This window comes from Felis catus, chromosome D1 (genome assembly GCF_018350175.1).
Source record: "Felis catus isolate Fca126 chromosome D1, F.catus_Fca126_mat1.0, whole genome shotgun sequence".
Classification (NCBI taxonomy): domain Eukaryota; kingdom Metazoa; phylum Chordata; class Mammalia; order Carnivora; family Felidae; genus Felis; species Felis catus.
Genome location: NC_058377.1, coordinates 10087731 through 10111557, shown reverse-complemented (window position 1 = coordinate 10111557; position 23827 = coordinate 10087731). Strand labels below are relative to the sequence as shown.

Here is a 23827-nt window from a genome sequence, read left to right as displayed (position 1 = left end):
GCTCCAAAAGGTTGGCGGCACCCCTCCCCAGACCAGAAATGGGTGGGACGTCCGCTGTTCTCCCGGTAGTGGGGTAACGGGTGGCCCACAGAGGGTAGGGGCGACTACTTTGGAGCCACGGGGGCAGGGGTGTTCCAGCGGAGGCAACGTAGGGGCAAGTTTGGGAGAAATGAGACGCAGGGAGGAGTAGGAAGGTGGAAGGGTCCTAAGGCATCTCAGAGTAAGACGGAGCCTCCAGGGAGGGGCCTAAAAAGGCGGCAAGAGCCGGCTACTAAAGGCAGAATGGTCTGAGAGGTGGGCTGAGAGGAGTGGCCAAGTTTTGAGAAAAGCGGAGTGGTGAGCGGGAGGACGCGCCTGATGCTGAGAGCCCGAGGCCAAGGGCGCGGTCTTGGAGCGCTGAGGAAGGTTTGGCGAGCGGAGCGGGTCAGCTCGTTTCTGTGGTGTAACCTCCCCCACCCCCGCTCCCGCCCTCCCCGACCCTTCCGTGCTCAGGTATGGGCCTCACTCGGTGCAGTCTGCGGGAGGTTACAAAGCCTTAGTTTCGCGTTTGTAGCATAACCGGCCATCCCAGGGAACAGGTTTTCCAGCCAAATGAAGGGCCGCCAAACGGAAGGTTAGTTTCCCCATTCAGCTGTGCTGTAACGGGACTAAGCGTAGGAAGATACAAGGTTACAAAACAGATTTGCGTTTCTAATCTATAGAATCCCTTTAGATCGCAAAAAAACTTCGTTATGCTTGACATATTTCTTTTTTTTTTTTTTTAATTTTTAAAATGTTCATTCATTTTTTGGGAGCCAGAGCGTGACGGGGAGGGGCAGAGAGAGACGGAGACAATCTGAAGCAGGCTCTAGGCTCCGAGCTATAGGGCTCAGGCGCTCTGTGAGATAACGACTGAGCCCCCCAGGTGCCCCTGTTATGCTTGAAGTATTTCATACCGAAACTAAACTATAACCCCGTGAGAACGGGGAGCATGTCTATATTGTTCTTTGATGTATCCCCGGAGTTTAGTATAGTATCTGGTAAATAGTGGAGGTTGAGTTCGTGTGGTTTGAATAAATGAAGTTACCTACAACATTTGTTAGGTACGCTTCTGTAGGATTATCATCCTGTAATTTAAAAAAAAAAAAAAAACTCATTTCTGAGCTGTATTTAGATCTCTAAGTCCCCAGTGTACAGATGGTCATAGAACACCAAGAACAAGAAAAAAAGGAAAAACCAACATTTGAAAATATGTCACCCTTTGCTAGTAATTAAACATTTGGAAAATTAAAGACAGTACTATTTCATACTCAAGTAGGAAACTGTAAAAAGTAAAAAATGAGATGGCAGAGAAAGAGATGCAGTTGTTGAGTGGACTGAATAGTTGGGTTTTTTTTTTTAATGAAGTTTGGTTTTCTCTTGTTATTTTATTATTTTTTTAATGTTTATTTATTTTTGAGAGAGAGAGAGGGAGACACAGAATCCGAAGCAGACTCCAGGCTCTAAGCTGTCAGCACAGAGCCATTCGCCCGGCTTGAACTCCACGAACCAAACTGCAAGATTAAGACCTGAGCTGAAGTTGGACGCTTAACCAACTGAGCCACCCAGGTGCCCCTGGTTGTTTTAAATACACATTTTTGAAAGTCTCTGATGTCTCTTTTGCATTAAAGACTTTTGTCATACAGGGGCTCCTGGGTGGCTCAGTCAGTCGGTTGGGTGTCCGACTTCAGCTCTGGTCATAATCTCATGGCTCATGGGTTTGAGCCCCGCGTCGGGCTCTGTGCTGACAGCTCAGAGCCTGGAGCCTGCTTCGGATTCTGTGTCTCCCTCTCTCTCTGCCCCTTTCCTGCTCACACTCTGTCTCTCCTTCAAAAATAAACATTAAAAAAAAAAAAGACTTTTGTTACATAGTTGATGCTCAGGTTCTTATTTGTTTGCACATTTACATATAATTTCAAAAGAAGTGCTAAGTCAATGAATTTTCTTTGACAATAATAATGTTTCGTGCTTACATTTGAAATAACAACGGTAAAATATCTATAGCAATGAAGTAATCCTTATCTCCACTCCCCAAGTAATGAGTAAACATGCTACCAGGGAGATCACTTGAGGGAATGGACTTTCACTAAATGTAAATGGCTTTACTGATTAATTTCGGTCAATAAACACAAGTGAAAATGATGAATGGTATTTAGTTTGCAAACTCCATTTTATTCATGGTTTTTTCTGCTTTTTTAAAAATTAGTTCACAAATCTGGTACATACAGGCAGTTAAAAAACTGGTTATCACTTTGATAATCAGAAGCCTCTGATATAACACAGTCTTCATGAAAACATAAAACAGGGAGAATGCATGGTGGTAATCTCTTTGAAAGCAATGCTTGCAAACATCCATGTTTCTAAGAAAAATATAATTTTACATATATATTTTGAGCAAGCTATACCTCTTACATAAATTCAGACAATAGGAGTGTGCAATCATAATGCTTATTTTATGGAAAAAATGAAAATTATAATTATGCCATAAATGCTTTTCAGTAATTATTAGAGTCCTCTTGGATTTGATGTGTTTTCCCTAATTTTCAACTATCCTGGTCAAAAGGAGCTGAAATGGTAGTAAGTAGGAATGCCAATAAGGAGAGTTTAACTCAAATTCTTTAGGTACAAATTATATAGTGTTCCAATTCCAGCTAATTTAGGGAACTGAGAATAGTTGTCAATTTTTAAATGATGACTTTTGAGGAACTGAACTTTCTTCTAAACTAGTTTTTGTGAGAGGATCATTTTTTTTTAATCTAACAGGATTTACAGGTTATGTGAGCTCAAGACATTCTAGTCCCTTGGTTTTTTCAAAGAGAATTTCAGCAGTGTCAGGATGGACTACCCCTCAAAAATGTCACTAGGGGACAGTTCTCTGAATAAATCAAGAGGCTTCTAGTACAGCCAGAGTAACAAACAGCAATCAATTCAAACCAGAAGGAACCAAAGCACAACACTTCCTCACAAGGTTCTGGTCTTCAGAAACTGGAATGAGGATTGCCAATACACTGTACACAAGAATTACTGGAGTGACATCCTATAATCCGGGTGTTTCGTTATTACCTGTGGCATAGGAGATTCATGAGCTAAAGGGGAAAAAATTACCTCATTTTCTCCCCTGACTTCAACTTCAGATTTCTATAGAGGCACTAAGGCCATGCATCTCCTCTTCCAAAGGACAGAGCTATAAAAGCCAAATAAGGTGAAGGACTTTGGCATTTTTCTTCCACTCAATTTTCTCTGAAAAGTTAAATTCTCCATAACGGTAAGGACGTTTGCTCAAAGAAAACTGACAAGTAAAAACTAAAGAAACAGACATTCAAGATCAATTGTACTGGAAATACAGTAACGGATTTTGGCCTGACAACTCTCATGCTGTCTTATAGTAAAACACTAAAATTCATGCAACAGAGAAATTGGTGACATGAGGACTTTTATTCCAGACTTCCTGGGGGAAAAAAACACTCAGAATATACTGTTTTCTTCTGTTTGCTTCATAATGTATTATTCTTGCTTTTGACTGACTGTCCCAAACTTTCCCAGTCATTTTTGATGAGAAATTCTTCAAAAGGAGAAGATCAAGTGAACTTACTGAAAGATATCAGGTATCTTATGAGCTCCTTCCATCTGCTAGAGGAGCAATCAAATAGATTATGTAAAACTACCTCCACAACATAAAACTACCTCCACGAGGAAAATGGCAGGTAGAATTAGAACCAGGAGTTAGTTGTCATCAGCATACTTGTAACAAAATAAAGCTTGTTCTGAAACCACAAGGGCTAAGAGAAGAGCCTGTATAAAAGCTACTGGGTTCTCTAGAAAATGGATACAGTATACAGAATGTGAGAAGATACAGAACTCACACTCAAGTTACAAAAATAGACATGGTTCTCAGACAAAAGGCAAATGAGTACAAAAGAATTCTCCAAACATGAACTATTTTTAAAAGACACATCTATATAAAACAACAAAATGTCATTTCAGAGCTCCAGTGAGTAGTTTGTTAAAACAGTTGGAAAAGGGAGATGAAATAGAGACAGACAGATCAAGAACCCAGAACTGACATGTCTGACTCTTCTGGTTGGCAGTGGTCACAGGCTGACTGCTTTGGGGAATGAATGTGTGTGTGTGTGTGTGTGTGTGTGTGTGTGTGTGTGTGTACATACATATATATACATATGGCTGATTAGTTGATGGTGTTTGGTAAGTGACTGAGAAAACCCTAGTTATTCAGTAATCTCTGAAGTTTAACTCTTCTTTTAGCTTCTACACTGGACAGTGTTGCACATGAGAAAGGATTCTAGGTTTTTTACCCAGAATCAACCCTGCCATTCACAACTCATGCTCCATGCCCCATGGTTCCTATTGTGCCCTAAAGGATCAACCTAGACTAAATATATAATAGAAAATAACTCTGGCCTTGAAATGAGGAGGGGCAGACCAGTGACTCATGCTCAGTACTCATAAATCACAAATACCAAAATTAATGGTCTGTCTCCTTTTGACTGCAGAGGAGATGCCACGAGCTACAGGAAGTCATGAGAGAAAGAAAGTCAAGAAAATATGGGTAGCAGCACCTTTCCATACCCGCCTGGATTTTTAAGGAGACTTTAAACTCCTTTTTCCTTTCAAACACAAAGTTCATCAGTTGGAAGGGGAAAACATGGCTCTACAGTGACAGAGTCCCTAGAGAAAACTGGCAGTACATGAAACATGCCCTCCATGGGCTAAAGGACAAGTTGCAGAACCAGTTAAGACACAAGAGGCAGCCAAAGGTCTTCCTCAATCGTGGTTTTAGCAAGTATAGCACGATATGGGCTTTTTCCATCCAGTCAACAGTTCAGCACCATCCATGTCCGGTCCAAAAAATTCCTGAAGAGTGGGTTTTCATCTTTGGTACCGCCTCATGAGTTATTCTTGGTTTGCAATAGCTGCAAAGAAGCAAAAAAGCTGGTACCTTTGCCTTGTCTGTGAGTACAAATGCTGGGACTCTGATTGCTGCAACCATTGAGGCCAATTAAAATAAAACTGTAACACACAGGAGTGATGCATCCAATTCCCAGGTTCCAGATAATAGCAGCCATGCCCCTACAGGAGCGGGATCATCCATTCCCATTGGTTAAGGCCTTTGGTTTGTTGTCCTCAGAGTAGAATAAAACACTGTGTTCCCACGGACAAGGAACTCCAGATGGACCCATGGTCTACAGTTGACAGGGGTTTTAAAAAATGTACTACATATACCAGGCACAGAAACAGCACTGGCCTGGGGCTGTTACACTTGGAGAAGCTTCTGTTTTGGTAGCACGAACTAGAAACTTCTTAGTGTATTCTGGTTTTAGTCCTCTTTCCTGAGTGAAACAGCCAGGGGGCGCCAAGTTCCACAAGCCCCCAGTCTAATACTCAGCATTAATTCTCTCCATGGTCTTCTTCCACCCAGGCTACAATTTTCCCTTCCCAACCAGGGATGGCATCGTCATCGTGGAAAACCTAGAGGAAGAAAAAGAAGCCACAGTGAAAAATTAACAGGATAAGACAGTGACTCTCACTAGACAACTGCTGCTGCTAAAAGTAAGATCTCAAACATAAAGGATAAGAAAATATAGAGAAAAGCTTGAAGCTAGAGGCTATGTCCCTTTGGTTCTGTCCCTAAAGTTATAACTACATATTTATGTAGTTAATATTTTTAATGCATGCAATACATTATTATATGTTATTATGTACTATATATTCTTAGTTCTACATCTATGAAATGGTAAAAGCATCCCTAACTCTGCTTTGCTCATGGAGATCAATAAGATTTAATATATTACTAACCATGAAGCACTTTGGGCTCCTTGGGAGAAAGCAGTAGCATAAGCATTACACAAGTGAGAAAGGGGAAAATTTCGGTCCCAAGTATTATAAAGAAAGGGTTAGAAAGAAGACCAAAAGAACATGCAGTTCTTTTTATTCATTCATTCACTTAATTTCTTAAGCCACCAATACAACAGGGCTATTAAAGCATGTTGAGGAAATATTTATGAAATAAACCATCAGCTTTAATCACAATGCAACCACTTGTAATATGTCAGAACCCAGAATTCTCTTCCCTGTATATGGCAGATGGATTATAAAGAGAGGCGTAGGCTAAGAATATAGTCAAGGAGTTGAGAATAAGCATAGGTGATTTTCTAGAAGTTCCTCATTTTCATTATCTGAGAAACTACCATCACAATGTACAGTTCCATATATTCATACCTATTTTACTCTATGTAGGAAGCAGAAAGGTTTCTAAGACTTGACTGCACATAGAAAAGGGACCCCCAAACCAGGCGTTTGTTCAAGCTTAGGTCCTTTCCTTTTTAAAATCAGTAACTGTATCCAAGTCTGGTCAAAGTGGTTAAGTCCTTGAACCGAAGAAGCTGTCAACTCCTTGTGCAATTCCCTGACCATGTAGGTCTAGGGTAATCAGACTGTGGTCTGAGGCTCTGGGAAATTCCGCTGACCTGGTTAGGGAACTCGGGTACTGCTGGGTATCAGTCCCTGAGGAGGTGGCTCTGCGAATCAGCAGCACACCACCCAGACTCCCCTCGGATTCTGTACCTCCTCTTTGACAGTGCCAAACTCAGGATCCAGCGCTTTAAAATGATACCGGTGATTCCCCTCCCGGTCAATGGCTGCTTTAAAATCCTTTAGTGTCACCTCCCCCAACCTGCAACAAAAGGCAAGAGCGCTAAAACAGACTGTTCATCAATAGGCTGGAAAGATGAGACGTTAGCTTTAAACCCAGGCCCCTGCCAAAGACTCTCCAGGAAAAAACAGCATGGCCTTGTTAGGTCCCTGCCCCTGATAACCCAGACAATTCTACAAGAGCAGAGCTGAGGGAGCCAGTCACCATGAGGGAATGAGAATGGCATTCCATCTGGGGTGATCTGGGAATTTAAAAGAGATGTATTGTTTCAGCAGCAGCCAAATCACTTTTCCCTGTTTTACTCTGGAAATAAGATATACGGTCTCGGAGATCTAATTTGCTGAGCCATCAATATGTCTAAGTTCTCTTGATTTCCTTCTGTGCAACAATGTTCCATTTCACCATCTTCATCCTTCCAGCTTCAGAAAGCTCCCCTCTAGCCCACAACAAGTAAGCAAACTCTCTAGGAAAGGGGCAGCCTACTCCTTCTCTCAGTAGTTGTTTCCAGAGTTAAAAAAAAAAAAAAATCTTTCTTTCAAAGCCATTTGCCTTACAAGGGAGCATAAATGAATGTTTGAAGGCTGTTAACATGAATTCTCAACTGCTCAGATGCAGTCATCAGACAGTACCAAGATCAGTGAGGAACAGCCTGGAGGGCTAGTGTGTGATCTATGGCTATCAGTGGAGCTATTTTATGAGCCCTTAAAAAAAATTATTTTTCCTAACTTGGAACATATCTGTGTATCAGGACTGGCAGCGCTATTATGGTGTCTGTACCCAGAAGCAGATCAAGACATGTCCCTTGTAGTGCCGCTGGTTAGTGGTAACAATGAGACTAGAATCCTGATCCTGTCTTCTTACTGCACTGTACCGATTCTCAAACACTGCTCAGATGGTTGCATGGGCAGTAACTACTGATTCTGCCTCCTGTCCTTTTTAAAAGAGGAATAACGATCCCAGAATCTCACCTCTTTGGTATATTGACCATGAAGGGTGTAAGTGACCGGTCAGTGAAATAGAGCACTTTAGTGCAGGTGCTGCTGACAGCCGGAGAGCTCTGTGAGTGAGGCAACTCTGCAATCAGAGAAAGACTCTATGGTCAGAACCGAATGTGCTCCCAACCATCCCACATTTCCAGTTATTCAGAGTGTCCCAGGAGAAGGAAGCTGCCTGAGGTCACAGCACAGCTTTCACACCCTTGCAAAACACCACGTCCATAGGGCGTGAGCCACAGGAAGTCACCACTGAGGCCACAAAGCCAGGAGGTGCTTCGGACATGGACACTATCGTGAAGCCATTTCTCACCCGTTCCAGGTTATTTCTAACAGGGAACAGGAACTTTCCTGACAGGCATTGTTGCTCAGAGTCAAAAGAGGCCAAAGAAGCCAGGCAAGATTTCAGCAAAGGAAGAATGGACGCAATAGCAGGAGCTACAGACACAGCCAACATTCAGACAGCGGGAGAAAATGCTCATGCAATCCACGGACAGAGAAATGAGCAGGGACGAGAATCACAGGAGCACAGTAACGTTAGAAACTGAGATTCCAAGGGGCCTTATGCTTCCTGTACCAAAGGTACGAGACCAGGGTGCCTGGGTGGCTCAGCTGGTTAAGTGACCACCTGTGCTGACAGCACAGAGCCTGCGTGGGAGTCTCTCTCTCCCTCTCTTTCTCTGTCCTTCCCCTGCTAGCATGCTCTCTCTCTCTCAAAATAAATAAATAAACTCAAAAAAAAATAAAAATAAAGGTACAAGACCTACCTTATCTCTTGGCTACACAGGATCTATATGTGTGGGTCCCATGGTTTTTAACTCAAATTCCCTGGTCCACATCTTATCTCTACCCTTTGTATAGGTACTTAAGGAAAATTTTTAATTAATAAGTACCTATGATTATGACTTTAATAGAAAAGACTAATTAGAAACTTTTATCATAAGAACGAACAACAATTATTGTTGTATCTTATAATCTACTTAATGTAATTGTTATAATCCTAAAATCTCTCCTGCAATTCCACTTACACATATTTTCTTAACTTATTCTAGGCATTTCAACATCCTTGTCATATCTGAGTCTACTCTCGCGTAGACACTGATGGACTCTTAACAGTGGCTTGCATCTTTCTTGCTTTTGTGGATGTCTCCTAATTTACTACTGAATGTCAGACATCATATGTAAGACAGTAGAGAGTGACTTACAAAATGTTTATGTTTAGAAATGCGCACACTGCTTGTTCCCCAGCCATTAGTAGGGATTGTTAATCTAGACAGGAATTGAGCTGGGATTGGGATTTTTGTTAAGGTTACTTTTGGTGTACCACCATCTTTAAATTCCTCTAGAGTTATGTTTATTTAAAAACAGATATAAAAAATAAATAAAAATAAAAGGATTCACCCAACTTCTATCCTTTTGTGTCTGACATCATTCACTTAACAGAACGTTTTCAAGGTTTATCCACGTTACAACATGTTATCAGTGCTTCATTCCTTTCTGTGGACGGATAATATTCCATTGTCTGCACGTGCCAGACTTTGTTGATCCATTCTTTGAGTAATGAACATTTGGGTTGTTTCTACCTTTTAGCTATTGTGAATAATGCTATGTATAAGTTTTTTGTTTTTTTTTTTTAATTCTTGCCTTTAATTCTTTTGAGTATTGACACCTAGGAATGGAATTGCTGGCTCATACAGTAATTCTATATTTAGGTTTTTGAGGAACCACTAAACTTTTCCACAGCAGCTGTATCATTTTATATCCCCACCAGCAATGCATGAGCATTCCAATTTTTCAACATCCTCAATACTTATTTTCCATTTCTTTAGAACCACCTAGTGAGCGTGAAGTGGTATCTCACTGTAGTTTTGATGTGCATTCCCTAATGACTAATGGTTTTTGGTTTTGTTTTGTTTTTCTTTAAGTTTTTATTTATTTATTTTGAGAGAGAGAGGGAGAGAGAGCAAGAGAGCGCACCCGCCAGCCGAGCCAGGTAGGGGCAGAGATAGAGGGAGAGAGAGAATCCCAAGCAGGTTGCACACCCCAGCACAGAGCTGGATGTAAGGCTTAAACTCATGAACTGGGAGATCATGACCTGAGCTGAAATCAAGCTTAACCGACTGAGCCACCCAGGCACCCTGCCCCCCCCCCCCCTCCAGTGACTAATCCTTTTAAGCATCTTTGGATGCTTTGGAGAAATGACTTTAGAGAAGTGACTATTCAAGTCCTTTGCTTATTTGTTACTGAATTTGTCTTTCGTTGTTAAGTTGTAAGAATTTTTTATATATTTTGTATCCTAGACATGATTTTCAAATATTTTCTCCTATTCTCTTTGCCTTTTCACTTTCTTGATAGTGTCCTTTGATGCAAAAAAGTCTTTAATTTTGATGAAGTCTAATTTCCCTATTTTTCCTTTTGTTGCTCATGCTTTTGATATCTGAGAACCCAAGCTCATGAATATTTTCCGTATGTTTTCTTCTAAGAGTTTTATAGCTTTACCTCTTATATTTGTATCAATGATCCATTTGTAGTTACTTTTTGTACATGTACTTTATGTACATGGTGTGAGGTAGGGGTCCATGTCTGTTCTTTTGCATGTAGATACCCAGTTGTGCTAGCGCCATTTGTTGAAGAGACTCTTTGCTGGTCAAATGACCACAGACTTAAGGATTTTATGTGAATTCTCAATTCTATTCCACTAGTCTATTGTATCACTCTTTACGTTTGAAATAATTCTTGTTTTCCCTTAAGAGTGAAAGTTCAGAAAAGAAGTAAATTCAGAGAGAGGATTACTCTTTCAGGAGATTTGGCTGTGATAAAAAAAGGAGAAAGACAGGGTATAGCCAGAGGGGAATACCTGGAAGGTATTTTGAGACAATTAACATTTGCCTTGCACCTCTCACATGCCACACACTACACCAGATTATTTGCATACAATATTTCATTTAATGTGCACAATCCTTAAAGATTTTCTCCAATTCATGAACAAGGAAACTAAAATGCAGTCATGTTAATTTAACACCCTCGCCTGTGGTCACATACCCTGCTGAGAGTCAAAACCACACCCCAGATCTGTTGGACTTCTTACGCCACATGTTTCCCACTCTATAGTTTTGTATCCAGTTTTGGACATGAGTTTTAAGTGCCCTTCTACCTACAGGGAGATACCTAGTTGTCATTCATAAATATAGCTCTGAAGTTCAGAAAAGGGCTGGAGTTAGAGATTAAAGTTTAAAAATAATCAGCACATAAGAGTATGTAAGCCATGGTAGTGGAAGGGATCACCAAAAGAAAATATGAAAAAGCCGAGGTCTAGACCGCCTATGGATCCCAGGGCACACCAACATTCAACAGTTCGACAGAGAAGAGAAGAGAAGAGGAGGAGATCGTATCTAGTTCACTAGACAGCACACGCCAAAAGGGCAAGTACCAAGTCTATCTTGTTTCTTCCTGTACCTCCAGCATCTAACATGGCGCTACACAATGGATGCTCGATAAATATTTGTTGAATGCATAATTGGTTGGCACTGAAGTTAGAGGAAAAATGTTTACAGAAGGAGACTATTCAAGAATAGCAAATGCTTTTGAGCAGTCAATGGAAGATAAGGTTTGAAAAGTAACCACTTTGATGAGGCAACAAGAAAGTCAACAGTGAGTCAATAAAAAGAACATTAAGTGGATTAAGTGAGTAAAAGTCCAGCTGATGGCTTGAGAGTGAATAGGAAGAAAGGATGGAAAAAGAACAAGTGTGGACTGTTCTTTCAAGGTTTGATGTAGGGGAATAAAAGAAGAAAGTCAGTAGCTAGAGGGCTAGTGAGTTACACACTCACTGTATTTTCCGAGAAGAGCCTATTTAGCTTATTTGTGAATACAGAAATTAGATTAACACCCTGGTTTACGAGCAGCCGGGGATTTATTTGCAGGGGATAAGTACTGCATATACACAAAAGGGTTTTTCCAGGAAGGGAGGAATTTCTTAGACTTAAAAAATAATTTTCAAATATTTAGACTTGTCTACATTGGGAGTTTATATTAGCCTAAAGAAAGTACTGCAGAGGATAACAATAAAATAAAAAGTCTCTCAAGAAAACAGAAATGACTGTTTCAAAACAATGCTAGAAAAAGAAATTGAAACAGAAATTGAAGAGAAAAGAAGTTAGTACCAAGTAATCTTGGTACTAATATAATTAGATATCTGGAGGCTTAGATGTTATTTTATTTACTCTACAAAAAATATTTTACCTTTCATATTTTTGCAAATATCTTTAAGTGTTTTACTTTAGGTGTTGTTTATTCATCTGGTTTTCAAAAACATATACATATATGTGTGTGTGTGTGCGTGTGTGTGTGTGTGTGTGTGTGTGTGTATGTATGTAACATACAAAACTGGTTATGGTCAGCTTTTCACTATTTGGTTTTTATAGATTATCATTTACTTTTATATTTGGCCTGAATACACTATAAAAGATAATAAAAGGTGAGCTTTATTAAGCCAAAAGGTAAGATACCCGATAAAAGAGAAATTACCAGGCAGGTTTGATTACCAACATGATTGAATGAACGGGGAAAGAAATGTAACGACAGGGCTTAGAGCAGGTTAAATTACTTCTTAGGCAGGGCCACTAGATGGCGCAAATCCTTCGTGGGACTTAAACTGAAAGACCAGGGCACCTAGTGTTAAGGAAAATCTCCAAAGAAATTAAGCATCTTGCCTCTAGGAAGAACTGGAAATTTCCTATGCTATTTGGGACTGTGTGTTTTTGTTGTTTTACGTTTTTCTTTGTTCAATGTAAATGTTTTGATCGTGTATATTTTCCAAAGAGATTTTAGCCTCTTGCACGTGCAGCATCTTGCACGTGGCTAAATGGTACTTGGGGTGATGGTAGTGATGATGACGGTATGTGTCTCCAGAGTTCTAGAAGTAACTCAATTCAACTGTATTGCTATAGCAACAACATAAGAGTGAAGTACTACAAGAAAAATTCTGTTCTCAACATGTTAGTAGCAAGAAAAATACTAAATTTCTGATCTAATATGCTATGAGTCCTTACTGAACAATAAGGTGTACTTACTTGAATTAGGGGGCCAGGATTCCCGGTATTCACTACCTGCTTGAGTTCTTGGTAACTTGCCCCGAACCTGAGGAGCCACACAAAAATCCTAAAATGATCAGCAGGAGAATTTATCCAAGAAATTTAAATCATAAAAGTACATCTAAAATATATACTTTCCTACCACATCTTCCACAGTATACCAAATTAGACACATTTAGCCTAACATTAATGATGTACATTTGTAACAGGCTTTCTAGTTTCCAGTGCATTTTCCCACATATTTCCACATCCAGTGCTGAGCTCATTCAGGGGAAAAGGGGAAGAGGAATAAGCAGTAAAGAGAGACCCTGTGGGGTCAAGAACCACCATTCCTTAGACACTTAGGCAATTTCTAGGAGCAAGAGTAATCATGAACTCCCTTCCTGGAGAGTCACACCATGACAAAGAGTCCACTCCACTGAGAGGAAAACCAAAGAAAAAGCAGCCACAAACTCTGACAGGATCAGCGTCTTTAGCCCTGCCTTTATCTCAATTAAACCTGATGAAACTGAGTTCTGTGGGAGCCTGCCTAAGAGAAACACCACAGAAAGAGGATTACCCTTCTGTCTTGTTTCTTCTGGCTCTCCATGGCATGCAGGCGCTCCATAAGGCTGGAGATGCCCTGTTCCAAGCTGTCAATGGTATGGTGCTGAGGATCGTGGCCACTGAAGCTATTGCGCAGGCTTCGGAGGGCATCTCGAACCAGCTGCAGATCGCTGGTCTGTGGGCCGAAAGGAGGTCACACTGACGTGGTGCAGTGCCGTGTTCTTAACCGTGTCCCAGCCGCCGGGCTTAGGACGGTAGAGGAGAGAGGCTTCCAGGATAGATCTTTTATTTTCGAGGGAGGAGGTGTGAATTTAAGAAATGTTCCTCCACATAAGTTTGCCCACTAATTCTTAATTAGGGCTTCACACCTTCACACACCCAACAGATGCAAGAATTAGGGAACTGGGGTACCAAAGGCCTAGTGGGCTGGCAATGGCCAGGCTACTCTTGTGGTTTTAGCTGGAAGTGGAGGTCTGCACTCAAACCCTAAGAACCTACCCCTTTGTGAGTGACGGAAGCAGCTCCTTTTCCTGCCGCTGGAAGGAAAAAACCATTGCTTTGAGAGTTGTGTCTGTTGTAGCTGGTCACCTATAGCAGCAAGAAGACACGATGCTTGCTATAAGGGACACTGCAAACCAAGATGCCCTGTCTTATACTGATTTACATTGATCACTTCCTGACAGTGTATCATGGTATATTTGTTCATGTCTCTCTCAGAATGTAAACCTGGAATGGGCGCCAAGACGTTTTCCCCCTTTTGTTCACTGCTGTGACCCCAGTACTTGACACTTCGTAGGCAGTGCTGAATGAACAATGAGCAAAATAGTAACCTCATCCCAGAGGGCCCCACGCTAGCCTCAGCCTGGCCACCGGAAGGCCTGAGAATGGGGCTCCAGCACCTCCAGACTTCACTTTAGTGATTAAAAAAAAGAAGAACAGTGACTAATATTTTTTGAGCCTGACTTTGTGCCAGGTGGATCTATCAGGACTATCCTTTTTCCAGATGAGTCTTATTCCTAAGGCTCAGAAGCTAAGCAAAGCAAGGTCACACAACGGTAAAAAGAGTATAAAGCTGGAATTTGAAACCAGATTTTCTTAGTCTGAAACCAGCACTCTTTTTATTTGTTTTAAGTTTTGTTTATTTAAGTAAACTGTACATCCAACATGGGGCCCGAACTCTCGACCCCGAGATCAAGAGTCGCATACCCTTCCGACTGAGCCAGCCAGGCGCCTCTGGAACCTGCCACTCTTAACCCTCTCACCAGACCAACAGCCTCCTAACAAACCAACCTGCAGCCTTGGTTTCAGCCCTGAGTCAGAAAGAGTATCTCCCTCTTTGCCCTTGCAGATGCAGGAGGGGGGACCCTGAGCCGGGGGTTACCTCGTCTGCCTCTCTTTTCATACAGTGAGCCAAAAGGACGTCTTTGTGTTCTAGCTCCCGCTCTAGATCCACCTGCAAATCAGAAACTAAATCAGAAAAGGATTTTCTCGGGCAGAAGGGGAAGGAAGCCAGTGGCTGACTGTGTCCCCACCTGCTGGTAACTGGCCTCAGAGAGTTTCCGGAGTGCGTCTTCCAACTTAGCCTGGTGCTGCTGAAGGAGGCGCTCCTTCTGCCCCAGCTCTTTCTGCAATAGAGACAGAGCTTGCAGATGTGTGGCAAAGCCAAGGATGGCCAACAGTTCACTGTTGGCCACGCAAGTTGACCTGAGCAAAGTCGAGCCACAGGGGGAGGAGTCTTTCCCCCCAAGCTACACAGAAGACATCGCACACCGTAGTAATCTTACCCAGTGCAAAGGCTTCTTGGAAAAGTAAGGAGGAAGGGAACTACCATCTGTAGGAGGACCACTACGTGCCATCCGTGCTAGTTAGGCATAAAGGTGAAGACTGAAGTTTGCAGACAACTAGCTCTGGACTCCTCTTAGACATGCTATCTATTCTTCAGGGTGACTGAATCAAAGGAACACAGAAGAAGATTTCCTTGCTATCTACTCTTCAGGGTGACTGAATCAAAGGAACACAGAAGATTTCCTTGCGAAAAAGCAACAATGAGAACACAGTACTTAAGAACTCTTTGAACAACAGCAACAGTAGGCTGTTCATAAAAGGTCTAATGGAAATCATTTCCAAACTCATAAACGTTCTTACTTTATAGTCTCCCAAGAGCCGGTTCCTCTCATCAAGCTTCCTCTGCAGATCCACCTGCAAGAAGGAAAAGAATTAACTGGCACAGAGATATTGTCTACCAACCCCAGTAGGAAACCAGTTACTTAGTAACCAGAGTGGATGTTGGCAATTAGAGTACACAGCACAGAGAGGGCAAGGTTATGGTAAAAACACACAGCTGCTCTCCGTGTCTTGAGTGAGATAATCAAACTCTCAAACCACAATTTAGCCTCTCAGTGTCCTCAAAGTTGAAAGGCTCAAGGCCAATGTAGTATGGGCTTTCAGCCAGGAACAGAGATGAGTCTGACAGGAAATAAAAATAATTGCAGACGCTGAGGGCAGGCATCCCAGAAATAAGATAAGAGAGATTAATTAGGATGGCAGATGTAATAAGACTTCATGCAGTATCCGATTTTGCTACTGGGGCTCAGTGAGGTCAGAGTTCATTCATTTAATTTACATTCTGGTTGTGTAGCTCGTCTTTGTCCATATTTGCCCTCAGCAGTTCCTGTTTGAGCTGAAGAACAGATGTGTCCTGCTGAGTCAGCCTCTGCTGCAAGGCATCCTGGGGGAAAAGAGCACACTCACTATTACTGTGGTCCCAATTAGTCAGTCAGCCATTTGTCACTCTAAGCTTTAACCCCCTGACTGCATATCCAGCATTAATTCTGGAAAACTAGGAGACAAAAAGTAGGGTCTTGCTACAAGGAGATGAAGAGGAATTTTTCTGTCCCCTCCCGGGATGCTAGCAACCACTGTCTCACCTAGCTGACAGAAACCTGATTTTTCCTCCCCCCATTACTCACCCCTACCCGCCACTGCAATCCTGACAGCATGATGTCCTAGAGAATCAGTGGCCTCTGGGATCAGATAGATGTAGATTCAAATTTCAAGTCCACCACCTTCACGACAGTGACCATGGACAATGCCTTCTCCTTCCTTCCACCCTGGCTTTCAAATCCATTTCTTGGGCACAGAACTACCAAGGAGCTCTTTTCCTTCTTTGCCTTTCCCTAGAGGGCTGGGCCCTATTGCCGCCTCCTACCCTATTCATATGGAACCCCTGGAATCACCCCCACCTTGCCTTCCAGAGCCCTGCTCCCATTGCCTCCCAATTCCTAGTGTGGACTGGGATTGGGATTATATTTCCATGCTCAGAACTATCACTGGGACCGATGGTTTCTCTTCCCAGTGTCCTACAATCTTACCAGCTTTAGGGTGTCTTTGTCTCAACTTGGACCCTCTTGTTTCCTACCAAGCCTAAGAAAAGGTTGGTTGTACACACTTAAAAGGGTCAGCAAGAACACATTTCTCCAACCATCATGACTTCAAATGGAACTAATGGACTGCAGTGTATTTACCCTGACTTTTCTCTCTTTACAGACTGCAAAGAAATGGTGCAGGCTCTGGAGAATGTGAGAGCCCATTCTTTTTTCTTTTTTTTTAAATTAAAAAAAATTTTTTTTTATTTTTGAGACAGACAGACACACACACACACACACACACACAGAGAGAAAGAGCTGGGGAGGGGCAGAGAGAGAGAGAGAGACAGACAGACAGACAGACAGACAGACAGAATCTGAAGCAGGCTCCAGGCTCTGAGCTGTCAGCACAGAGCCTGACGCGGGGCTTGAATCCACGAACCATGAGATCATGACCTGAGCCCAAGTTGGATTCTTAACCTACAGAGCCACCCAGGTGCCCCGTGAGAGCCCCTTAACTGTGCTGTCAGCCATGAAAGTACATGGCAAAGGTAGTCCAAGATGCCCCGGGCATCAGCAGTTCAGAGGAACATTTCCCAAAGTGTGCTCTATGGGATGTTAGTACATGCTGCAGGGGAGAAAAGGCACTTCTGTGGTTAAGAATTCCAAATTCTTGGGGCAGCTGGGTGGCTCGGTTGGTTAATCATCCAACTTCGGCTCAGGTCATGATCTCATGGTTTGTGAGTATGAGCCCTGCATTGGGCTCTGCACTGACAGTGCAGAGCCTGCTTGGGATTCTCTCTCTCCCTCTCTCTATCCCTCCCCCGCTTGTCTGTCTCTCTCTCTCTCTCTCTCTCTCTCTCTCTCTCTCTCTCTCTCTCAAAATAAATAAATAAACTTAAAAAAAAAAAAAGAATTCCAAACTCTTTTTACTCCAACCTTTTTATGACAGATTTTCTCAGGTCCTTTAATAGGCTGTTATTCACTGGGACTCTTCAAGCCTACAGGGCATTTCTCAAACTTATTTAAGCACAGAACACATTTTTCTGAAGTATCTCAAAGGACTAAGGCTACAAAACATACTCTGACAAATGCAGCTGAGTTGCACTCTAGTCCAGCCTCTGGATGGGAGTGTAGGGACGAGGGAAAAAGCAGCAGCTTAAGAACATCCTTTTCTACTTCTAGGTGTTTCTTCAATAGGCACACTCCCACTGGGGTGACACAACACCCATTCAAGACTGTTAGCTAGAGCACTGTTTGTATCACCAAAGACTGGAAATAACCTAAAAGACCAACAACAGGAACTGACTAAATTATCATATATACATACGCTGGCATACTAAGTGGCCATGAAAGACTTAGGAAGGTCTTTACGTACTAAAACAGAATGATCTCCAAGATACGCTGCTAGATGGAAAAAGAGCAACGTTTCAAGCTGTATGTATGTATTGTATACTGTTATGGGGGGGGGGTTATATACATACATATTTATTGATAACTGGTAAGTTACCTCCAGGAAAGAGAACTAGGTGACTGGGGCAGACAGGGCTGGAAGACAGACTTTTCAAGGATTATCCTTTTATACCTTCCTCACTTTAAACCATGTCATAGTATTAACTATTCAATGGGGTGCCTGGGCAGCTTTAGTAGGTTAAATGTCCGACCTCGGCTTAGGTCATGATCTCCCGGTTCATGGTCAAGCCCCACACTGGGCTCTGTGCTGACAGCTCGGAGCCTGGAACCTGCTTCGGATTCTGTGTCTCCCTCCCTTTCTGCCCCTCCCCTGCTCACGCACCTCCCTGCTCGTGAATGTGCACTCTATCAAAAAATAAACATTAAAAAAATTTAAAATATAGTATTTACTATTCAAAAATGAAGTTAAATTTTTAAGAAGACAGTTTTCTTTAGAATGGAAGAAAACTGTAAAAACTGATTGTTTTTACATATAAAACTGCCAGGGTGGCACAGTACCATGGGTCCTGACTACCAGAAATAAGCCTCAACAAAACAAAGGTATTTTCCTCAACATTTCACTTCCCATCCACAAAGCACTTGGCTTTACTAATACCCCACAGCCCGTTAAAGGCTCCAGCAAATGTATATAAGGCCATAGGACCCAACTACCCTCCTACTACCTACTGTCAGCAGTAGACAACTTTACCAGGTAGAGTTTATTTAAAGAGTGAAATGTCTTCCTTTTTACCTTTATCCCCTGTAAGTTTCTGGCTTCTTGTTTACATTTCAGCAGCTCCTTCTGCAAACCAAATATAGTTAGATCAGATGGTAGCGTCTGGGTTGCTTCAGAAGCATTACCTCATTCTGTCAGTAAGAACACAAAACTCAGATAACCAGTCCACAAAAAATTAAGCCTCTACTGAAGCAGAAAGCAGGTCTGCTCCAGTCAGTAGTAAAGGCTGACTCATAGAGACAAGAAAGAGACCTATTCCATTCTTCCCTGAGGTACCCAGGCTCAAATGCAGGTCGAGGAGAGTCCTCCAAGAAAGAAGACACCGTCCATTCCCATAGGCTCTCATTCCTACAGTTAGCACTCTTCACTGTCAGGCAAACTTCATCATAACAACCTAAATCCCCCTTACTGACATATACAATCATATCTTAACATGCCTTCCCCCAATGTCATTTGTTCAGCAAAGGGTCAGAGTGCTTCTGATTCCCCAAGTAGGCATTATTCTTTGTAAACTCAACAAAAACACATTTAGCCCAATGATGAAATACTAATTATCCCTCCCTTATAATAGATTAGATGTATGTACATAATTGTCACTAGGAAAGAGATTTTAGGAGAGGAATACCTATAACTGAGACCCTACCCTCTTCTTTTCCTATTGCATCACATCAAGAGTTTGGAATTAACATATCTAAAATGGGGATTCGTAACATGTGCTCCACAGATGGGCTCCAAAGTTACTCTATTAAAAATTCAAGTCAGCAAGTATGTGTGTATGCACTCATACATATTCCTGGGGAGAGGGTTCATGGATTTACTCATATACCTAGAACACCAACAAATTAAAAACCCACTGAACTAAAAGCATTCTGGGAAGAAATCATTATAAAAAACCATACTGGACTATAGTTAATAATACTGTATGGTGTAGTTGAAAGTTGATTAAGAGAGTAAATGTTAAAAGTTCTCACTGAAAGAAGAAAATGTGTACCTGTGTGGTGATGGATGTTAACTGGACTTATACTGGTGATCATTTCATAATATATACATATATCAAATTAATGTTATACACCTGAATCTAATGTAATGTTGTATGTCAACTATAAAAAAAAAAGACCGTACTAATATTAGATCTGTTTTTAGTTAAAAAAGAAAAATTATGGGGCACTTGGGTGGCTCAACTGGTTAAGCATCAGACTTTGGCTCAACTCATGATCTGAAGGTTTGTGAGTTCAAGCCTCACGTCGGGCTCTGCACAGACAGCACAGAGTCTGCTTGGGATTGTCAGTCACCCTCTCTCTCTGTCCCTCTGCCCTCCACTCTCTCCCCCCAAAAAAAATTTTTTTAAAAAAGAAAAAGTATAAAGCATTTAAAACATAAAAAGTAGAACCAATGACACAGATACCTATCATGATCACCAACACTGAAGAGACAGTACCTTTTTGCCATATTTAGGACATATCTCTCTCTTTCAATGAAAGACATAAAACAGACACAGCTGACGTCCCAAGTCTGCATCCCTTCCCCTATACCCATTACTGTTCCAACAGTGCTGTATAATATTCCCATAATTTTTTTCAAAGAGTAAAATGCACATGTTCTGACATACCTTTAGGTCCTGATTCTCCTCCATACTCTGATCCAGACGACTTTGGATTATAATCTGAATAGAAGGCAAAAAGAGATGACTATGTAGCTATGTTGTGAAATTCAGAGGTCATTTATTCAACAGATATTTCCTGAGCACCTTTCCAGGGCTAGCCCAGTACTATGAACACAGAGGACAGGAAGCAGTCCCTCCCCCTCTAATGGAAGTATGTACACATGCAGTACAAGTAGTGACTACGGGTGAAGTTTACACACGTGTGTGTGTGTGTGTGTGTGTGTGTGTGTGTGTACTGGGCACAGGGCATCGGAGAAAAGGCAAAAGTATGACAAAATGAAGTTTGCCTCATAGGTAAGTTTGGCTGCTGTTTTGCAGAAAATGAGTTAGAGGAACACAGGAGAGGAATGAGGAAACCAACTGGAATGCTGCTAGAATCCAGGATGGGGGCCTGAGTTAAGGTAGGGGCTGTGATAATAGAGAGAAGTAGACAGAAATATATAGAAAGTGAACTGACAGAACCTGGTGACTGACTAGGTACAGACAGAAGGGCCAAAAGGATTCAAGGATGATATCGAGATGTCTGCTTTGGGTATCTGGGTGGGTGGATAATGATAGACAGAATCCAAAGGGGCAAGGAGTTTTGGTGGTGGGGAGAGAAAAGCTGTTTAATTTAGGACTCTGAACTGAAATGCTTATGGGACACAGAAGTGGAGATAATCAGCAGGTAGTTAGATGCTGCACATACAAATCCCTAACTCCGTAGAGAGCACTGAGCCAGAGATAAATACTTGAGAAGCAACATCTGAGTCAAGCAGGAAGTGAGTGCAGCCATGGAGGCAGGTAACACTGCCCAGGTCATGTCTAAGACAGAAGGCGGTCACCAGTGGAACTCTGAGGGGCACCAACATTTCAGGCATAGGCGGAGAAAGAGAAGCTTCAAAGGGAACCTGAATGTAAACACTGTGAGGGTAGGGTCTTAGGTCTGCTTTGAGATCACCGTATCTCTAGCACCTCAAAACAGTAGCTGGCACTCAATAAATATTTGTGGATGAGGGATGGAGGAAAGATGGAACAAAGAGTAGTCGAGAAACTTATGAGGAATACCAGGAGAGCTGGAGTCAGGGAAGAGAGCATTTCAAGACGGTGTGGACAACAGAGTCAAAGGCTAAACGAAAATCAAATACATAAAGCAGATTATCTGTGGTCCAGTCACAAGAGAAAGAGCTCACCAGTTGTTCCTCAGGATTGACTCCCGGTTCACAGAGGGCCAAGGGCCTGTCCTGTTCATCTTCAGGTAAGGATCCATTGAGCAGTAAGGCCTGAATAACCACAAAAGTAGAAAGAAACCAGACTTGCATCAGATGAATGAGTGCAGGGTTGAGCTTGGTAAGCTTATCCCAAATTGAAATCACAACTGGGCTTCCTCTAGTGATCTCCTTGGTAATTTTCGGTCCTTAGATACCTCCTATTGCTCACTTTGGAACTATGGAGAGTTCCTTTTGTCAGTCCCATGCTTAGGCCTCTCTCATCTCTCTGGATGCACCTGGATCCTCTGCTCCTTGGTCCTAGTAAATCCTCAAAAATCTAGAACTTCCCTCTCAGAAGTTACATTTCAAACCACAGCTGCTCCAACTGAACTCTACCAGCTGGAAAGTGAACTAAAAGTAGTGTTGAATTATCCCAGTTTAGAAAGTTTATTATAGGGGCACCTGGGTGGCTCAGTCAGTTAAGCATCCAACTCTTGATCTCCGCTCTGGTCAAGATCTCATGGTTCGTGAGTTTGGGCCCTACGTCGGGCTCTAAGCCGAGAGCACAGAACCTGCTTGGGATTCTGTCTCTCCCTCTCTTTCTGCCCCTCTCCACTTATTTTCTCCCTCCCCGCCCTCTCTCTCAAAATAAATAATCAAACTTTAAAAAAAAAAAGGAAAACTTTATTATAATGAATTACTTAAAACACATTTAGGTATGTGACTCTTGATGTCAAGGTTGCGCATTCAAGCCCCACACTGGGTATAGAGATTACTTGAAAAAAAAAATCTTAATAAAACATTTACAGCACTGACTTGGGTTTGTTTGATTTTTTTTGTTTGTTTTAATAATTGTGCATTTTTACTCCCTAGGGCAACCTGTATAGAACAAAAATGAAATCATTTACAGAGAGATGTCCTCATTCATTTCCACTCCCCACACCAGGCTTTGTTTTCATTAGAATATGAAGGAAGGGCAGATTTACCCTAAAGCTAAGGAACCTCAAACCCCAGGGCCCCCCCCCCATATGCACTGCCCCTCCAAAACCCTATATTTAATATTGTACAGTTGAATTTGAATGACAAGAGTCTGAACTGCCTGGGTCCACTTATATGCAGATTTTTTTTTATACATAGTACAGTACTGCAAATATATCTTCTTCACCTTATGATTTTTTTAAAAAAGTTTTTATTTAAATTCTAGTTAGTTAACATACAGCATAACATTGGTTTCAGAAGTAGAATTAAAAATTTTTTTTTAATGTTTATTTTTAAGAGAGAGACAGACAGACAAAGCACAAGTGGGGCAGGGGCAGAGAGAGAGGGAGACACAGAATCCGAAGCAGGCTCCAGGCTCTGAGCTGTCAGCACAGAGCCCGATGCGGGGCTCGAACTCACGAACCGTGAGATCATGACCAGAGCCAAAGTCAGACGCCCAACCGACTGAGCCACCCAGGCGCCCCTGGTTTTAGGAGAATTTAATGATTCATCACTTACATACAACACCCAGTGCTCATTACAAGTGCCCTCTTTAATGCCCATTGCCTACCCACCTCCCCTCCATCAACCATATATGGTATCCAACATTTAAGTCTCTTCTGGTTTGCCTACCTCTCGTTCCCCCCCTTTCCCTTATGTTCATCTGTTTTGTTTTTTAAATTCCACATTATGAGTGAAATCATATGGTATTTGTCTCTGCCTGACTTGTTTCGTGTAGCATAATCTACTCTACTCCATCCACGTTGTGGATGGCAACATGAAGTGCATGTGGATGCAACATGAAGGGTTGCAAATGGCAACATTTCATTCTTTTTCTTTTTTTTTTTTTTAATTAGACAAGGTTAAACCAAATGTGGACCATTTTCTTTTAGTTTTTTTTTTTTTAATGTTTATTTATTTTTGACAGAGAGAGACAAAGTGTGAGCAGGGGAGGGGCAGAGAGAGGGAGACACAGGATCTGAAGAAGGCTCCAGGCTCTGAATTGTCAGCACAAAGCCTGATGTGGGGCTCAAACTCACAAACCATGAGATCATTACCTGAGCCGAAGTCGGATGCTTACCTGACTGAGTCACCCAGATGCTCCAAGATTTCATTCTTTTTGA

The 23827-nt window shown here is 41.9% G+C and overlaps 1 protein-coding gene and 1 long non-coding RNA gene across 23 annotated transcripts in view; one reads left to right on the top strand and one right to left on the bottom strand.

Annotated features, from left to right (window-relative positions):
* Positions 1 to 5: 5 nt before the first annotated feature.
* Positions 6 to 9091, top strand: LOC102902204. 3 transcript variants are annotated; one of them, XR_002145270.3, is made up of 5 exons: positions 6 to 65; positions 493 to 613; positions 5456 to 5586; positions 8003 to 8262; positions 8733 to 9091. It is a non-coding gene; the product is annotated as an uncharacterized LOC102902204 (long non-coding RNA). The 3 variants fall into 3 exon arrangements; XR_441234.4 differs by lacking the exon at positions 6 to 65 and adding an exon at positions 69 to 94; XR_006585922.1 differs by lacking the exon at positions 6 to 65 and having other exon boundaries at positions 478 to 613.
* Positions 2170 to 23827, bottom strand: part of DIXDC1 (DIX domain containing 1) — a 73601-nt gene continuing 51943 nt past the window's right edge. For 6 of the 20 annotated variants that reach the window (XM_045038279.1, XM_019811274.3, XM_045038280.1 and 3 more), the window contains 13 exons: positions 21708 to 21797; positions 20482 to 20535; positions 18888 to 18938; positions 15943 to 16047; positions 15465 to 15518; positions 14852 to 14944; positions 14701 to 14772; positions 13818 to 13907; positions 13333 to 13494; positions 12753 to 12840; positions 7657 to 7762; positions 6601 to 6709; positions 2170 to 5505 (listed from right to left, as the gene is read on the bottom strand). In XM_045038279.1, the coding sequence (XP_044894214.1) occupies positions 5425 to 5505; positions 6601 to 6709; positions 7657 to 7762; positions 12753 to 12840; positions 13333 to 13494; positions 13818 to 13907; positions 14701 to 14772; positions 14852 to 14944; positions 15465 to 15518; positions 15943 to 16047; positions 18888 to 18938; positions 20482 to 20535; positions 21708 to 21797 (1155 nt within the window). In that variant the 3' untranslated portion in view covers positions 2170 to 5424. Of the gene's footprint in view, positions 5506 to 6503; positions 6710 to 7656; positions 7763 to 12752; positions 12841 to 13332; positions 13495 to 13817; positions 13908 to 14700; positions 14773 to 14851; positions 14945 to 15464; positions 15519 to 15942; positions 16048 to 18887; positions 18939 to 20481; positions 20536 to 21707; positions 21798 to 23827 lie in introns of all 20 variants that reach the window. The other 14 variants (XM_045038281.1, XM_011286347.4, XM_003992348.6 and 11 more) reach the window with 12 other exon arrangements.